Source organism: Sparus aurata, chromosome 22 (genome assembly GCF_900880675.1).
Source record: "Sparus aurata chromosome 22, fSpaAur1.1, whole genome shotgun sequence".
Taxonomy (NCBI): Eukaryota; Metazoa; Chordata; class Actinopteri; order Spariformes; family Sparidae; genus Sparus; species Sparus aurata.
In genome coordinates this window covers 31,167,692-31,183,845 of record NC_044208.1, presented here as the reverse complement: position 1 = coordinate 31,183,845, position 16,154 = coordinate 31,167,692, and the positions used below count along the sequence as shown (strand labels likewise).

General features: G+C 45.8%; 1 protein-coding gene across 6 annotated transcripts in view; it reads right to left on the bottom strand.

The window, feature by feature from the left end:
- Nucleotides 1-16,154, bottom strand: part of kidins220b (kinase D-interacting substrate 220b) — a 29,811-nt gene that overhangs the window by 8,003 nt on the left and 5,654 nt on the right. For 2 of the 6 annotated variants that reach the window (XM_030405613.1, XM_030405614.1), the window contains exons 9-26: nt 15,996-16,094; nt 15,802-15,900; nt 15,580-15,678; nt 15,318-15,495; nt 15,069-15,233; nt 14,345-14,524; nt 14,089-14,254; nt 13,857-14,008; nt 13,477-13,766; nt 13,132-13,272; nt 12,751-12,988; nt 5,501-5,589; nt 5,239-5,383; nt 4,962-5,124; nt 4,649-4,827; nt 4,328-4,563; nt 2,928-3,050; nt 1,253-1,282 (exon numbers count right to left, since the gene is read on the bottom strand). In XM_030405613.1, the coding sequence (XP_030261473.1) occupies nt 1,253-1,282; nt 2,928-3,050; nt 4,328-4,563; nt 4,649-4,827; nt 4,962-5,124; nt 5,239-5,383; nt 5,501-5,589; nt 12,751-12,988; nt 13,132-13,272; nt 13,477-13,766; nt 13,857-14,008; nt 14,089-14,254; nt 14,345-14,524; nt 15,069-15,233; nt 15,318-15,495; nt 15,580-15,678; nt 15,802-15,900; nt 15,996-16,094 (2,772 nt within the window). Of the gene's footprint in view, nt 1-1,252; nt 1,283-2,927; nt 3,051-3,072; nt 4,251-4,327; nt 4,564-4,648; nt 4,828-4,961; nt 5,125-5,238; nt 5,384-5,500; nt 5,590-12,750; nt 12,989-13,131; nt 13,273-13,476; nt 13,767-13,856; nt 14,009-14,088; nt 14,255-14,344; nt 14,525-15,068; nt 15,234-15,317; nt 15,496-15,579; nt 15,679-15,801; nt 15,901-15,995; nt 16,095-16,154 lie in introns of those variants that run through there. The other 4 variants (XM_030405615.1, XM_030405616.1, XM_030405618.1 and 1 more) reach the window with 4 other exon arrangements.

Here is a 16,154-nt window from a genome sequence, read left to right as displayed (position 1 = left end):
GGGTCTGGTGGGGTCTGTTGGGGACAGGTGGGGTCTGTTGGGGACAGTTGGGGACAGGTGGGGTCTGGTGGGGACAGTTGGGGACAGGTGGGGACAGGTGGGGTCTGGTGGGGTCTGTTGGGGACAGGTGGGGACAGGTGGGGTCAGTTGGGGACAGGTGGGGTCTGGTGGGGTCTGGTGGGGACAGTTGGGGACAGGTGGGGACAGGTGGGGTCTGGTGGGGTCTGTTGGGGACAGTTGGGGACAGGTGGGGTCTGGTGGGGACAGTTGGGACAGGTGGGGTCTGGTGGGGACAGGTGGGGACAGGTGGGGACAGGTGGGGTCTGGTGGGGTCTGTTGGGGACAGGTGGGGTCTGGTGGGGTCTGTTGGGGACAGTTGGGGACAGGTGGGGTCTGGTGGGGTCTGGTGGGGACAGTTGGGGACAGGTGGGGACAGGTGGGGTCTGGTGGGGTCTGTTGGGGACAGGTGGGGACAGGTGGGGTCTGGTGGGGTCTGGTGGGGACAGGTGGGGTCTGGTGGGGTCTGGTGGGGACAGGAGGGGACAGTTGGGGACAGGTGGGGTCTGGTGGGGACAGTTGGGGACAGGTGGGGTCTGGTGGGGTCTGGTGGGGTCTGGTGGGGTCTGTTGGGGACAGTTGGGGACAGGTGGGGACAGGTGGGGTCTGGTGAGGTCTGTTGGGACAGGTGGGGACAGGTGGGGTCTGGTGGGGTCTGGTGGGGTCTGGTGGGGACAGGAGGGGACAGGTGGGGACAGGTAGGGTCTGGTGCGGACAGTTGGGGACAGGAGGGGACAGTTGGGGACAGGTGGGGTCTGGTGGGGACAGTTGGGGACAGGTGGGGTCTGGTGGGGTCTGTTGGGGACAGGTGGGGTCTGGTGGGGACAGTTGGGGACAGGTGGGGTCTGGTGGGGACAGTTGGGGACAGGTGGGGTCTGGTGGGGACAGTTGGGGACAGGTGGGGTCTGGTGGGGACAGTTGGGGACAGTTGGGGACAGGTGGGGTCTGGTGGGGACAGTTGGGGACAGGTGGGGTCTGGTGGGGACAGGTGGGGTCTGGTAGGGTTAAGTGGTCAGCTGTGGGGTTTTGGGACGTGGTCAAAGGTCAAACCAAAAGTTCAAAACCAAACAACTCTACTGAGGCTACAGGCTAGTCCAGGCAAGATGCATGCTGGGAGTCGTAGTCGGCAGAGCAATTCAGAGGGAGTTAGTAGGAAGGAAGGAAGGAAAGAAGGAAGGAAGGAAGAGTTTTATACCTGCTTCCTTTTCAAAGATGAACCCTTACACTGCAGACAGACAGACAGACAGACAGACAGGTGAGGATTGAAACACAGCTGGAGAGAAAACACCTGGAGAACAGGTGAGCGTCAGGCGGGACACAGAGTGGAAATGATTGCTGACTGATTTAGTCTCATCGACTCCAGTTTTGGGACTTGAGAAGAAGAGAAAACTAGAAATCAAACGTTCGATTGTTGACATCTGTGAAGCTACAGAATCTCAAGCACCACAGAAGAAGAGACGAGAGGAGGCGTGAGTCTGCAGCAGAAGAAGAAAACCATGATCTAAAGCTTTGTGATGACAGGACAGTTTCACAGTTCTCAGTTAAGTGGCATCGAGGACCAAAATACGGAAGCCCACTGAAGCCAAAAAAAAGAAAAAAAATTCAAAGGACAAAAATACACTGAAAACGACGAGACGGGAAATTAAAACTTAAAAATGTCACAATGACTTAAAACTAGGGCTGTCAAACGGTTAATGTTTTTAATCGCGATTAATCACATTTTGTCCATAGTTAACTCGCGATTAATCGCAAATTAATCGCATTTTTTTTTCTGTTCTAAATGTACTTTAATGTATTTTTTTCATGTTCTTAATACTTTTAACAACATAAGAAAGGGCAAATATGTTTGCTTTATGAAAATGTTTATTCAACACTTCAAATCATGCAGGAAAATAAAAGGCTCAAAAAATATCCCCTCACCCTAAATGGGATCAAAACATGGTGATGTCTGCTTTTAGCGAGGGGGGCGGTGGGCTCTCTGCATCTGCCATGTGTTTGGCTTGCAAATGATATCTGAGACTCGACGTACTTCAGTGGTAACTCATTTCATGTCGACAGTACGTGCAGATAACTTTTGTCCTGTGGACCGAACCATCTGGCTGTTTTGAAAGTGAATTTGTCGTTCATAAGTCCTTTCTCCATTTACTTTCACTTTCGCTTTTCAGTCCACCGTGTTTTTCCCGAACGCCAACCCTGCTTCTTCTTCTTCTGATTCCCTTTCTTATTCTTCTGCCACCCTCTGGATCAAGACTACAGGTGCCACCGTCGGCTGTAAATCAAACAATGCACGTTTCTTTCCTTTTTTTATTTTGTTAATACCGAGCGTTAATCGCGCGTAAAAAAAATTACGGCGTTAAGAGCATGTTGCGTTAACGAGTTATTAACGCGTTAACTTTGACAGCCCTACTTAAAACATGTTCATTATAAAGATAAACACAGACATTTTTTTCAATTGATAAAAAACAACCAGCAGATTTTTGAATAATGAGAATAATCATTTAGCCGTAACTGTCAGGATTTATCTCTTTATTCGTCGGATTAATTTTTTATCATCAGATTCAATTTTATATTGATTAAATAAGCATCTTAACGCATCAAACTCAACGATGACATGAATAAATAAATCCTGACAGCGTGAAATGATATTTAAGATTCATGTGAAAATACTTTACTACACATTTGTGCATTTTATTGATTTACTCATTTATTATAATGAAATCATCATTTTAATCTGTTTGTCTTCCTGAATAATTCATCTTCTGTCCTTTAATCAACTTACTTCATGAATAGTTCAACAGTAACACGATGACATCACAGGAAGCAGTTTGTCTGTCGCTCTGACCGGCTGTGACCTGATGTGTCGTACTTACAGCTGCAGCTGAGACGTCCCGACTGAAGAAGGCTTTAGGTAGTGGGCGTGGGTGGAGGTATGATGGGTAGGAGGGTGCCATGAGTGGACGTGGCAGCTGGTAAAGGTGATGGGGGAAATATGGCTGAGGGGGGAAATAAAAATAATGTTCATGGAAATGATTCAACGTCAAACAAAGAGAAGGACGCAACTGAAAATACACAAAGAGGCACTAAATCACTGCTGTCACACACACACACACACACACACACACTGACACACCAGATCCAGATGTTTCATGTCTGTACCTGAGTAAACTCAAATCATTCTGTGCTGTATGTCTGCTAGGCTAGGCTAACAGTTACCCCTGCTTCCAGTCTTTGTGCTATGCTAGGCTAAAAACTAACATGGTAAACTTTCACTAAACAATCGATTTCATTAAACTCTGCTTCTCAACTAAAATATTCTTTTCATGCTGTGCTGCTGCCTCTAAATGCACAACCCAACCGAGCTCAATGCTACTTTGCACCTTGTGTAAATAATATAAATGTCTTATTTAGTTTATGTCATCTATTTTTACCATATCTGACTTGTTTTGTGTCTGTGTACAACTGCTTCATGTGCCTTTAACTGCCCCCCCGAGCACAAATAAAGTTTTCTGTATTTAATTGAATTAAATGTCCTCCTTGGCTGCTTGTTACAAGCACACAGCATACAAGCTAACTTCTAGCTAACAAATACAAGCTAATTAACGTGAGGTTAATATTAATGACCCCATGTTGCTGAACATGATAATATTTAGGGTTAGTGGATCAATTAAATTGACTTTGAACTGTAAAATTCAATAGGTACGAAATTGTTTCACTTGCTAGTTAATGTTAGCACAACCTTTTGTAGCCATGTTGAAAGTTATCATGTCATCAGAGCTGACAGTCCAGGATGTGGCTCAAATTGCATGAACTTTTAGTTTTTTCTTATCATTTGATGGAGCTAGGCTAACAGTTGCCCCCTGCCTCCAGTCTTTGTGCTAAGCTAGGCTAAAACATCCAGGACCTGCTGTACTGGACTCTTTGTATGGACCTGAACCGGACTGAGAGCTCCTGCAGGGTGACAGCAGAGATTCAGAGTCAAACAGAGAAACATCTTGTCTGACAGAGTAAATTAAATCCAACTGAAGAGGAAAATGACAGAAAACACAAACGATAACAGAAACTGAACCAGGTGAGCAGGAAACGCGCTGCAGCCATGTGACCGTGCTGATGACATCACAGTGTTACCTACCATTCAGCCAGACAGGTGAGTTGATGGCACGTCAGGGTGAAAGCTTCAGACTATCACCTGAAAGCTGAAAATCAGAACTCACCTGTCACCTGTCAATATGAGTGACATCATCAAGCATTTGAGGGCGGAGCTTGTACTCACCCTGTTGTAGAAGGGGTGCTGCGGTCCGGCCATGCCGCTGTAGTAGCTGCTGTGAGGCTGTGGAGAGACCCCGCCCCCCGCTGGCTGGTTGAAGGGCCCGCTGAAGGAGGCGGAGGGCGAGCACGCCGACGACACCTGAGAGTACACGGAGGTGGGGCGGGGCTGTGGCTCCTGCAGAGGGAGGGCCGGGTACGTGACCCCGCCCATATTCATCTGCTCTCGGGCCGCACGAACATCTGGATCAGTGAGAGAGAGAGTGAAAACATCTGGATCAGTGAGAGGGCCTCTAAAGGGCAGAAACAGCCAGGTGTGTCACAGTACCTGCTATGATCTCCCTCAGCTTGGGGTCCAGGTTGACGGTGCAGGGTAGGAAGGTCCGGATGTCTCTGGCTGTCAGCACCGGCGTCCGTGAAGACAGAAAGACCTCGAAGCTGCGGACGTCTCCGTCGATCTCCAGCAGAGGCTCCACGTCTTTGGTAGTCGGTATGTTCTTGGACACTCTGACAAAGAAAACACTGAAGAATCAAACTCTGTCCTCGTGTTGTGATCAAATCTGGTATCAATACATTGATTGATACTAAAGACGACTCTTTCCCTCCCTGTGGCAGCTCCACACGTGAGTGTAACCTCTGACCTCTCGTAGATGGTCTTGAGGGTGGCTTGGTCTGGGACTCCGTCAGTCTCCTCCAGGTACAGGATGAGCCAGGATGTCCTGTAGGGCCACTGCTCCGTCAGGTTGATCCAGGACGCCAGGCGGTCCCAGTTAAAGCTGATCTGATTGGCTCGCAGCAGACGACCTGCACACACACACAGGAAGAGGATGTTCACAGTGTCAACTCAAATCTGTAGTCTGTCTGTATCAGGCGGTCAATGCTTCAGTGCTGATACTGATCCAGTGATAAGATCACGACCTGTGACGGAGACGATGTTGAGGAGCCTCCTCATGGTCTGCGGGCTGATGTCACTGAACCAATCCTCCGTCACCATCAGCTTCGTCAGGTCGAACGACATCTGACGAGTCACCGAGCGCTGCACCTGACGCCGCCGGTACGTGTCCTGGACACACAGGTCACATGGTGATCAGTAAACATCCATCGATTGATCTACTGAGCGATCAAACAATTAACCCTAAAATACACACACACACACACACACACACACACACACACTCACCCTGCGGTTGAGGGTCGTCTTGCTGCCAAACTTGGTTAATTCTCCCAAACTGTGCTGAGACAGTTTCCTGTCCAACTCCTCGTGCCAACCTGCAGACAGACGGACAGACAGACAGACAGACGGACAGACAGACAAACAGACAGACACACACACAGACTCGAGTCAGAGGCACAACTGACTTGTTAAGACACATTTTGCAGTCATCTTGTGACCCGGAGAACTTCTCCTGTAAACCTCCTGATCCAGGTGGTCTGTTACACAGAACCATCAGGAACAGCCCCACTAGACTTTCGGGGGTGACGCGCCCAAGATGGGTGCTTAGGAGAAGCGGGTCAAGCCAGCTTAGCTGATTTCCCCTGTTCTTAATAAATATATGTTGCAAAAGTACGTATACCACTGGCGAAACAGTAACTGCAAATTAATATGTCGGTAAAAAGCCACTATTTTACCCGTTGACCCCCTCACAACCAACGTGGCAAGAAAATGCGTCTAAAATGGTGGAATCACCTCCACAAGACGCCACAACTGTGCTGACTGAACTGCAGGGTATCAAGACTATCCTCGAGAGCCTAGCAGCGGAGGCCTCGGAGGTAAGAAGGGGAGTTGAGGCGGGGAATGAAACCGTGAAAAGTCTGGGCTGCAGAATTACCGAGGCAGAATCCAGAATATCCAAACTGGAGGACGAAGAGGTAAAAAGGGTCCCGGTGGTAAATGACCAAGCAAGACAAGAATCACGCACTGAAGGAGAAAATAACGACGTTGGAGAACTTTTCCCGGCGCCAAAACGTATGCATCGCGGGTGTGAAAGAAGGAATGGATGGTCGCTACTGGGATGGCTTTATGAAAACACTGCTATCAGGGGCATTGGATAATAATGTTGATGACTGGTATGTTGACAGGATCCACCGGGTCGGTCCACGACTGGGGGACAACGCTAGGCCAAAACACATAATTGCCCGGTTCCTACGGGAAAAAGCCAAGGCTGCTGTGTTAAAGGCAGCAAGAGAGAAGAAGCAAGTCACCTGGAACGGTAAAAGGATTTTTTTCTTCTAAGACTACGCACAGGAGATACAAGAGAAACGCAAATAATACGGAGGTGAGACGAATTCTCCGCAAGCGTAATGTGGAATATGCCTGGCAATACCCAGCAACCTTCTCACTGAACAACCGACGGCATGAGTTCTCATGTGCGGTGGATGCCAAAGCCTTCCTCGCCCGCCACGAAGGCAGGGGGCCAGCGGGGGCCAGCGGGGCCAGCGGGGGCCAGCGGGGGCCAGCGGGGGCCAGCGGGGGCCAGCGGAGGAGAAGAGTGCGTGAAAATATACTATGGAACAACGCTACTGGAATAATGCAGAAAACACGCTGTAAAAGTTTGAACTGAATGAGAGAGGTTATTATATGGATGTGGACAGAGACATTTTGCATTTTAAGGGATTAAATTAATGGATACTGGCCTAAGTAGAAGTGCTGGATGGAGCAGGGAGCAACTGCCAGTGTGGACAGAAACTTTATTTTTCGGACTTATGTTCATTTTCCGGCTGTTAACAGGAGCAGAGATCTTATTTTTCGGACTGAGGACAATACACTGATCTTCGAGCTGCCGGCGGGTGCGGAGATATTAGTATTATGGATGACTGGTAATATCCTTGAAAATAAATAAAAGTATCATCATTAGACCGATATGACGTGAGGTCAGAGTCTCTGGTAAGATATATAATTTGTTTCCTTACATACAGGTGTGTGTGTATGCCTTTTTTCCGTTATCTTTGCTCCTTGTCTCTCATATAATTATCACTGAATGATACGCCTTTAAATTTAAGCTCTCTTACAGTGAGTTTGCAAATTTATTTGGATTATGATGTAGTGATTCACTCAAGCTTTAATATCGGACTTATAGCATATTGCAATGGATAAAAGTGATACGTAAAAAAAGAGTTGGCTGGCCCTGAAGGCACAGCTGAGGGAGCCGTGTACCATGTAACGGAGGATTTGGTGTTGGAAAGTAACATGTTCGTAGGCTGCGGTTGCAGTGTGTTTCTAAGTTTGTATTTGTTTATTTTTTGTGTAACCCTGGGTGTCTCATGCAAATATAGCTTAAAACTTGTAATCCTGTATTTCAGAAAACTGTTGATATCAGAGGAGGGGCAACCACGACAGTGGGATACTTTATTGGGATGGTAGTAGAATAATATCTCAGCAGAGCAATATGGAGCTGTTTAAAAGTGTAACTTGGAATATATCAGGGCGTAATAATGTGGTCAAGAGGAAAAAATACTGACTGATATAGCCCTAATTCAAGAAACTCATCTTAATGATGAGGAAGCAGCAAAACTCAACAGAGAATGGGTTGCACATGAATGTCATAGTACATTTTCCTGGAGAAAAAGAGGAGTGAGTATTCTGATAAGGAAAAATAGGTGCATACACATATCTCACACAGGGAAGGTAGATGGGTCATATTGGATGTCACTTTAGGGGGTCAAAGGATGACTATTGCTAATATCTATGGTCCTAATTCTGTAAACCCAGATTTTTTTCACGAAGTCTGTAACTTAATTAGAAATATGGGGAACAATAATATAATTCTAGGGGGGGATTAAATCAAATCAGGGATTTAATAATAGATAAAACTTATCAACCTCTCAAGCGAACACTGCCGGTGTTATGGAAATAGATGTGTTGTCAGAAGAGTTGGGTCTTGTTGATATTTGGAGATTATTGCATCCTCACTCAAGTTATTCTAGGATAGATTACTTTCTGTTATCCTGTAATCTGGTCAGTCAGGTGCTGAATTCTACAATTTGAAACACAGTACTATCAGACCATGCACCAGTAGATTTAGTCTTCTATCCTCTAGTTAAAGCAGAAAAAAAGGTTGAGATGGCGATTTAACAACTGTATGCTGAACAGTGAGGAAAATTGCAACTTTATTCAATCTGAAATGCAGGAATTCTGGGAGCATAATGAAGGCTCTATAGAGGACCGTGGGGTCATGTGGGATGCTTTTCAATCTTTTTTGAGGGGGCGTATTATTAAGAATATAATAAGAAGTTCACTTATCAAAAAAGAAGAAAGTCAAAGGATACTTAAACTAGATCAAGATATCAAAACGCTGGAAATGCAACACATGATGGAGCAACAAGTCTGAGATACATGGGGTAAACTGAATGAGCTTAAATGTGAATTAAATGATATACTGAACAGAAAAACTGAATTTGCCTTGTTCTGTAATAGGCAGAAATATTCGAGCAGGGAGAGAGGGCTGGTAAAGTAAAGGCACACAGAGTAAAACAAATACAATCTCAAAATATTATTCCATTGATTTTTGATGAAGACAATAACCTTATCACGAACAAAAGTGACATTAATACCACATTTAGGGAGTTTTTTCAAGAAGAATCTCAGGGTGGGATAGACAAAAACAAATTAGAAAGTTTTTTTTCCTCACTTGAAATCCCAGCTTTAACACAGGATGGGAGAGCACTTTTGGAGGACGATATTTCTGTGGATGGGTTAGTCAAAAAAGCAACCAGGGGTCTTAGGATAGGAAAAGCCCCCGGAAACGATGGGTTTTCAGTAGATTTCTATCAGAAATTCATAGAAGATCTTGCCCTTAGATTACTAGTTGTGTATCAAGATGCGTTGCAAAGAGGTAGTCTCCAAAAGCATGAGGGCAGCAGTTATTATGCTATTGCATAAAAAGAGAAGAGATCCACAGCAGTATGCAAATTATTGCCCTATATCTTTAATTAATGTGGATGAAAAAATCCTCGCCAAAATCTTAGACTAGATTGCTAGACTGGACTAGATTGGAAGAAGTGCTCCCACTCCTCATTCATCAGGATCAGGTGGGGTTTATGTGGGGCAGGAGCTCTGCAGACAAGCTTTGAAGACTGTTACACATTATGTGGATGACAAGAAACTATAACACACCAACGGTGGCCTTTTCATTAGACACTGAAAAGGTGTTTGATAAAGTGAAGTTCCCTTTTTTGTTTAATACTCTAGAAAAATTTGGGGGCGGCTGTAGCTCAGTGTTGGACCAGTGATCGGAAGGTCGCTGGTTCGAATCCCCGGCTCCCCAGGGGCGGGACTGAGCTACATGTCGAAGTATCCTTGAGCAAGATACTGAACCCCAGAATTGCTCCTGATGCGCAGTTGGCACCTTGTGTGGCAGCCACTGCCATCAGTAAGGGTCCTGCAATGAGCTGGCGACTCATCCAGGGTGTGCCCTGGCCTTCGCCCATGAGTAGAACTGGATTTGGCCCCAGTAAGCCCCGCAACCCCTCAGGGGGATAAAAAAAAAGCTGCAACATCCCGCGACCCTCACGGAAAAAGCGGAAAAGAAAACGAAACTCTAGAAAAATTTGGATTTGGGCCAATATTTAAGAAGTGGGTGGAGCTAATGTATACTGACATATACTGACTGATCAATCAGCCACAGTCTTAACTAATGGGATTATGTCACCCCAAATCAGGCTAAATCGTGGCGTTCGACAAGGATCGCCTCTGTCACCTCTAATCTTTGCCTTATTCCTTGAACCCCCGGCCAAAGTCTTACAGGCTAATTCAAATATACAGGGTGTGCAGGCAGGTCAGGAAGAACACAAGCTTCTTCTGTTTTATTGATATCCAGTAACCCTGAATCCTCTGTCCCAGAAATCTGCTATAAATCTGTTATCAGTTATAAATCTGTTTTCAGAGATATCTGGATATATTGTTAACTGGTTGAAATCAGAAGCCATGCCATTATCGAAAATCTTCTCCCCATATATCAGAAAAAATTGGAAATTCAGATGGATTTCGGAAGGATTAACATACTTGGGCATCAAATTAACGGCAGGTCTGGAAAAAATAATGTAAGCCAACATATCTCCAGTCATTCAGAAAACTCAAATGCTGTTACAGAAATGGAATAAGTTGTATATTTCCCTGGTAGGCAGACTCAATTTGGTAAAAATGATTTTAACTCCCAAGATCAATTCCATCACTTCCATGTTACCGTTACATCTTCCTTCCTCACTACTTAAAACATATAACGGAATGATAAAGAAGTTTATTTGGGCAGGAAAAAAAGCCATGTTTAATCGGAGCTATATGCTGCAAAACACAAGGAGGGATTAGCACTATCACGAATAGATTGGTATCATTTGTAATTTTCTTCATCTCAAATTCACCTACCACCTTCAAGGGTCCCTCTGTGGGTCAGGATAGAAGAGTAACTAGTGTATCCTTTCTCAGATAGACCAGTTCCCTCCTAAGACCCGGTACTGCCTTTCGCCAGAGAGTCGTGCAAAATTGCAAATCAAATAACAAAAGCCAATCCATATCTATCAAGCAGATCCTCCATATGGTATGACAAGCAACTGTTAACAGAAAAGAAGAGCGTCTTTTGGGATAAATGGATGAAGTCTGGTATTCATATTCTTGAGGATGTGATGGGAGATGTTGGATTCAGATCCTTTGACGAAATTAAGAATAAATATAATCTGTGTAATTTAGAATTCTGGAGATTTCTACAAATCAGACATTGCATTCTCTCAAATAAAGAACATATCAGCACGCTAAAACTGAAATTCAGGAAATATTACATAAGGTAGGATATAAAAACAGAGGAGCATCAAAATTCTATGAATTTATCAGAAGAACACAAGTGCCAAAACTGGATGGTCTAAAAGTAAGTTGGGATAGGGACCTGGCCCAGGAGATACCAGAAAATGATTGTAAAAAACTATGTGCATCATGGTACTGTTACTCACATGAAACACAGTCACAAATCATTTGTTATAAGATATTAAATAGATCTTACTGGACTCCCTCCAAATTAGCAAGACTAAAACTCAGAAACAGTGATGTATGCTGGAGATGTAAGAGAAAGGTGGGTACTCTGGTGCATATGTTATACGAGTGTGATAAAACTAATGTCATGTGCAATGCAATAATTGTGTTCTTGAATAAGATGTTGGGCACACATCTGATCAAAAACCCCTCATCATGTCTTCAGGGATTACTACCAGATAATGTTCAAAAGTCAAATCGCTGAAAATCATGGTGTTGTTTCGCTAAGATAACTGGGTGCAGATAACTTTATGCCACTGGAAATCTCCCACTTTGTCCACTTTTAAGGAATGGATAGAAGTGCTAAGTTCAATGGCAGGCTATGAGCGGGTCACCTATAGAGTAGCTGGGAGGGAAGATCTATCTAACGAATTCTGGGGTCCATTCCTAGCTCAACTGATCGATATGAAAGGATGATGCTACCCACCTCTGCATAATCTTTAATTTGGTGCTGGTACAGGATGTGTATACTATACAGACTGCCTAAGGTGTGGTGTTTTTGCTTTGTTTTTTGTTTTGTGGATCTATGTTTTGTGTTGGAGGACTGGCCTGAGGTGTACGTTGCTGCTGGACTGCAAACTCCTTATTTTATTTTATTTTTAATTTTTTTGGTTTGTGAAGAAAAAAACAAATAAAAGACTGGGCAGATACTGACGGAAAGGCCCCACTAGACCTGTGTATAAAAGGGCGGGCACTGATTGGATGGACCATCTGTCCATCACGGGCTGCTCTGTATTACTTGGAGTAGCTACAGAGCTCAACAGTCAAGTTCTGGAAGTGAAAATGCCATTCATATTCTGAATAGAGGATTTTGATTATTGGCCATAATGTCGTAACCATGCAAAGTAGACTCACCACGAGTTATGAGATTGTGAAATGATGATATATGATCCTGTAGAAGCCACTAGTCTGTATGATATCAACCTTGTTTAAAGAAAAACATGTTTTTTTCGCGATGTCATGGAAAAGTACTACACTACCCACAATCCTATAGAGTAACAGCGACGTCTTTGATTGGTGGAGCTCGCTGTTACCATGGAAATGTTTACTGAACCCGCAAATTTCATGTTTGCTAGTTCCTGCTAACACTGAGACTTGTAGTGATTTTCACCCCCTTAGACACTCTTCTCCTCATCTCTAAAAAAACACAGTAGGTCAGAAAATGAAATCATGGTAGCTCTGTGGTAATCGATCGTAGAGGTCCGTGGTAGCAGTAACTAGCAAACATGAACACGGTTCGGTAAACATTTCCACAGTAACAGTGATTTTTGCTTTTTTTTCTGTTTTCCAAAAATATTTTTGCTCTGAATTAAATGTTTTATGGTCACGATTCATCTGCTAGTTTATTGGCTTGGTAATAAAGTGGGTGGTGACTGTTGAGCTCTATGGTAGTTATCCATCGTCATGGTTACCGTCAGTGTTGGCGGCGTCCCCGTTAGCCGGAGCAGGAGCGCACATCTTCCTGGCGCTGGAGAGTCCCCTGCTGTTGAGGAAGACGGGCAGGTGGACGATGTTCCTCATGTAGTCGTGTCCGTTGATGTTGGAGTCTCGGAGGACGCTGTTCAGGTTCTGGTTGATGGCTTTGATGATGATGTGAGGGTCGCTGGCAAAGATGGAGATGAAGGGCCCTTTGGAGAACAACACCCTCACCTGCAGGACGCACAGTGACGATCAGACATGAGAATGAGTCTGAGGGTTTGGAGTTTATTTTTTATTTTAGTTCAGGAATAAAATGGTTCATGTTTTTATCCTGTCGTGTGTTTTTCATTTAATCAACAGTGACGTCAGCTCACCGTGTCGAGCATCTGCAGAACTTTGTCCTGTTCGCACGAGTCCAGCCCGTCAATGACGACGGCCAACCTCGTCTGATGCTGCGTGAAGCCGTCGATGGTCTTCGCCATCCTCGCCATCAGCTCCACCTCGTTCTTCAGTACCTGCGGGGAGACTGCATTTAAATACGTGTTCTATACTGGTTCACTGTGGCTGTGTCTTACTGCCCTCTACAGGCAGTCAGCCGTCACTAGAGCAGCAGCGATGTTCAGACCGAACACATGTTTAGATTCCATACAAAAGTCCAAACAAAGATGTGAATGTCAGAATTATCTGTGAAACAGCAGAACGTCTCTTTAAAGGCTCACCTTCATGAAGCCCTCACTCTTCAGCTTGTGCATCCTGTTGGCGGCGCTGTGCAGCCTCTTCCTCTGAGAGTTCAGCACCGAGTCGGTCACCTGCCACCACGTCCTGCAGTTCAGCAGCAAAGCCAGACCAACCACGCTGCTGATGGCGATCAGCACGGCGTTCACCGTCTGGTTCTCGCCATCCACCTTAAAGACGGCCAGCAGCGCCATGCCGGTGAGCAGGCAGGACAGCACCAGGACGAAGATGATGAAGGATGGGACGCAGCATGTCTTCTTCCACTTCCTCTTCCCTGAGACGAAACGAGGAGAGAAGAAAAGCTCAATACAGTGTGTGTGTGTGTGTGTGTGTGTGTGTGTGTGTGTGTGTGTGTGTGTGTTACCCTGCGACTCCTCAGTCTTAAACACTCTGAACAGACGTGTAGCGAGGAAACCAAACTCTCTCTCGCAGGCGTCGGATAGCGTGGCGATCATCTCAGCCATCGATGTTTCTCCACCGACACTCGACAGACGGTTGTAGTCTGTGAACAGGAACCTGCAGGGAGATTATGTGATGACAGGTGATGACATCAGCATGATGAGAACCTCCCTGTGTGTTCTTTCCCTCAGTGTTACCTGACAGGCAGAGCTCTGGTGCTCTGCTCCGGCAGCTCCGGCGGGTTCACAAACATCAGCTTCAGCAGCAGCTCCAGATAGCCGATGTGGCGGGCCAGACGGGTGCTGAGCAGCCACGCCCAGTTCCAGCTCTCCCCCTCCCGACGCCCACCGAAGTACACCACCACTGAGGGGACAGGAAACCTTTATTGACACACCACAGGAACAGAGAACAGACTCATGTCCTCTCTTGGTCTAAACCAGGGTCGTAACTTACCAAAGAACAGGTAAAGAAGAGCTAACAGGCTGAGGGAGACCGCCATGGACAGTTTGGGGTCGACGGTGAAGCCAAGGACGACAGCGATGGAGCCGCAGAGCAGCAGAGACAGAAAGACGACGAGCCAGGAGAACTGAAACAGCGGCTCGATCTGCTGACCGGCAAACGTCTTCATCTCATCTGAGGAGGCGGAGGAGCATTAACGGTGCATTACATAAGAATCAGCTATTTTGATTTCATACTCCCTAAAGAAAGAAGCAGCATATCACCAGAGTCACTGCTAACTGCTGCTAACTGTATTTTTTATTCATCTATCACTGTAGCTACTGTTAGCTTGCAAGCTCAGTAAGCCGTGCTCTTAGCTGGACTGGAGTGTTTACACCGACACCACAGGAGCTTTGGACTGCTGGGAGAAAGAGGTTGTCAGGCCTGTGGCTAGCTGGTAAGCATGCTAACTGCAGTAGATATTTCACACATATCACATTGCAGTGATCAGGCTTTTAAATGACATATGTTGAATGTTTTGTTTTTGTTTTTGTTTTCTTTCTCTTTTTGGATGTGGTTGCTGTTTGCTACTTGCTGCAAAACAAATTGCCCCTAGGGGATAATAAAGACTCTTGAACCTTGAACCATTGTGTTGATCATACATGTTGCATCTTTAATATGTATTTATAAATGTTCTGTGTGTGTGTGTGTGTGTGTGTGTGTGTGTGTGTGGACTCACCCTCCAGTTTCTTGAGCAGGAAGGACTTGCCGCTGCCCCACTGAGCGTACAGACCCACACAGATGGGAGGCTGCATGGTGGGTTCACTGAGGATGTCAGCGAGAGCAGAGCTGTAGAGGTCGTAACCTAACATGTCTCCATCCGTCTCTGTGGGCGACAGGTGACCTGCAGACACGTTACGTGTGTGTTAGTACACTGACACCTGGTTCTCCATCTGTGCTCAAATGGTTAAAGGTTTGAAGAACATACGAGCTCCAAAGATCTGCGTGAGGATGCTCTTCTGGTGGCTGCAGTCAATGTTGTACGGTGTCTCTCCCGCCTTGTTGGGGCGGTACAGCAGGCGGCCATCTTTGGGGTTTCTAAGGAGGAGCTCGGCCAGGCGGCGACTGCGCCCACGGATAGCGATGTGGAGGGGTGTGTCTCCTTTCTGGAGAAATAGAAGGTAGCGGTATTTATTAAGACTTTTATATTTATTTATCCAACTTCTTGAAGGAATTTTTATTGTCATCACCTTGTCGACAGCTGATACTTTGGCTCCTTTATCGAGCAGCAGCTCCACAATCTCGATGTTCCTCATCTTGGTGGCTTTGATCAGAGGAGTCTCTCCATCCTGAGACAGGAGGCAGCAAACACAACCTCAAACATCTGTACAGGTGTAACATGTAGACCTATGAAAGACTGCACATACGACAGATAATAACCAGCAGGTGCGATCAGGTGTGTCAGGTCTCACCTTGGTGCAGGTCTCAGTGTCGGGGTTACACTGCAGGATGTCTCTCACCATGGTGGCGTTTCCTTTCTCCACAGCCCAGTACAGAGCCGTTTTATTCTCCTGGAAACACAGAAGAGTGACGCATCACCTTTATGACTGTAATATAACATCTGTGCTGCTGATAAACAGGCCTGATATTTGTCACCTGTCCTCACCTGTCCTCTGATGTCGATGTCAGCGTATTTATGAAGCAGAGCTCTGACGATCTCCACGTGACCTCCCCTTACTGCTCCGATCAGCACCGTGTCACCACTCTGTAACACACACACACACACACACACACACACACAGATCAGAAGTGTTCCCACAGCGGT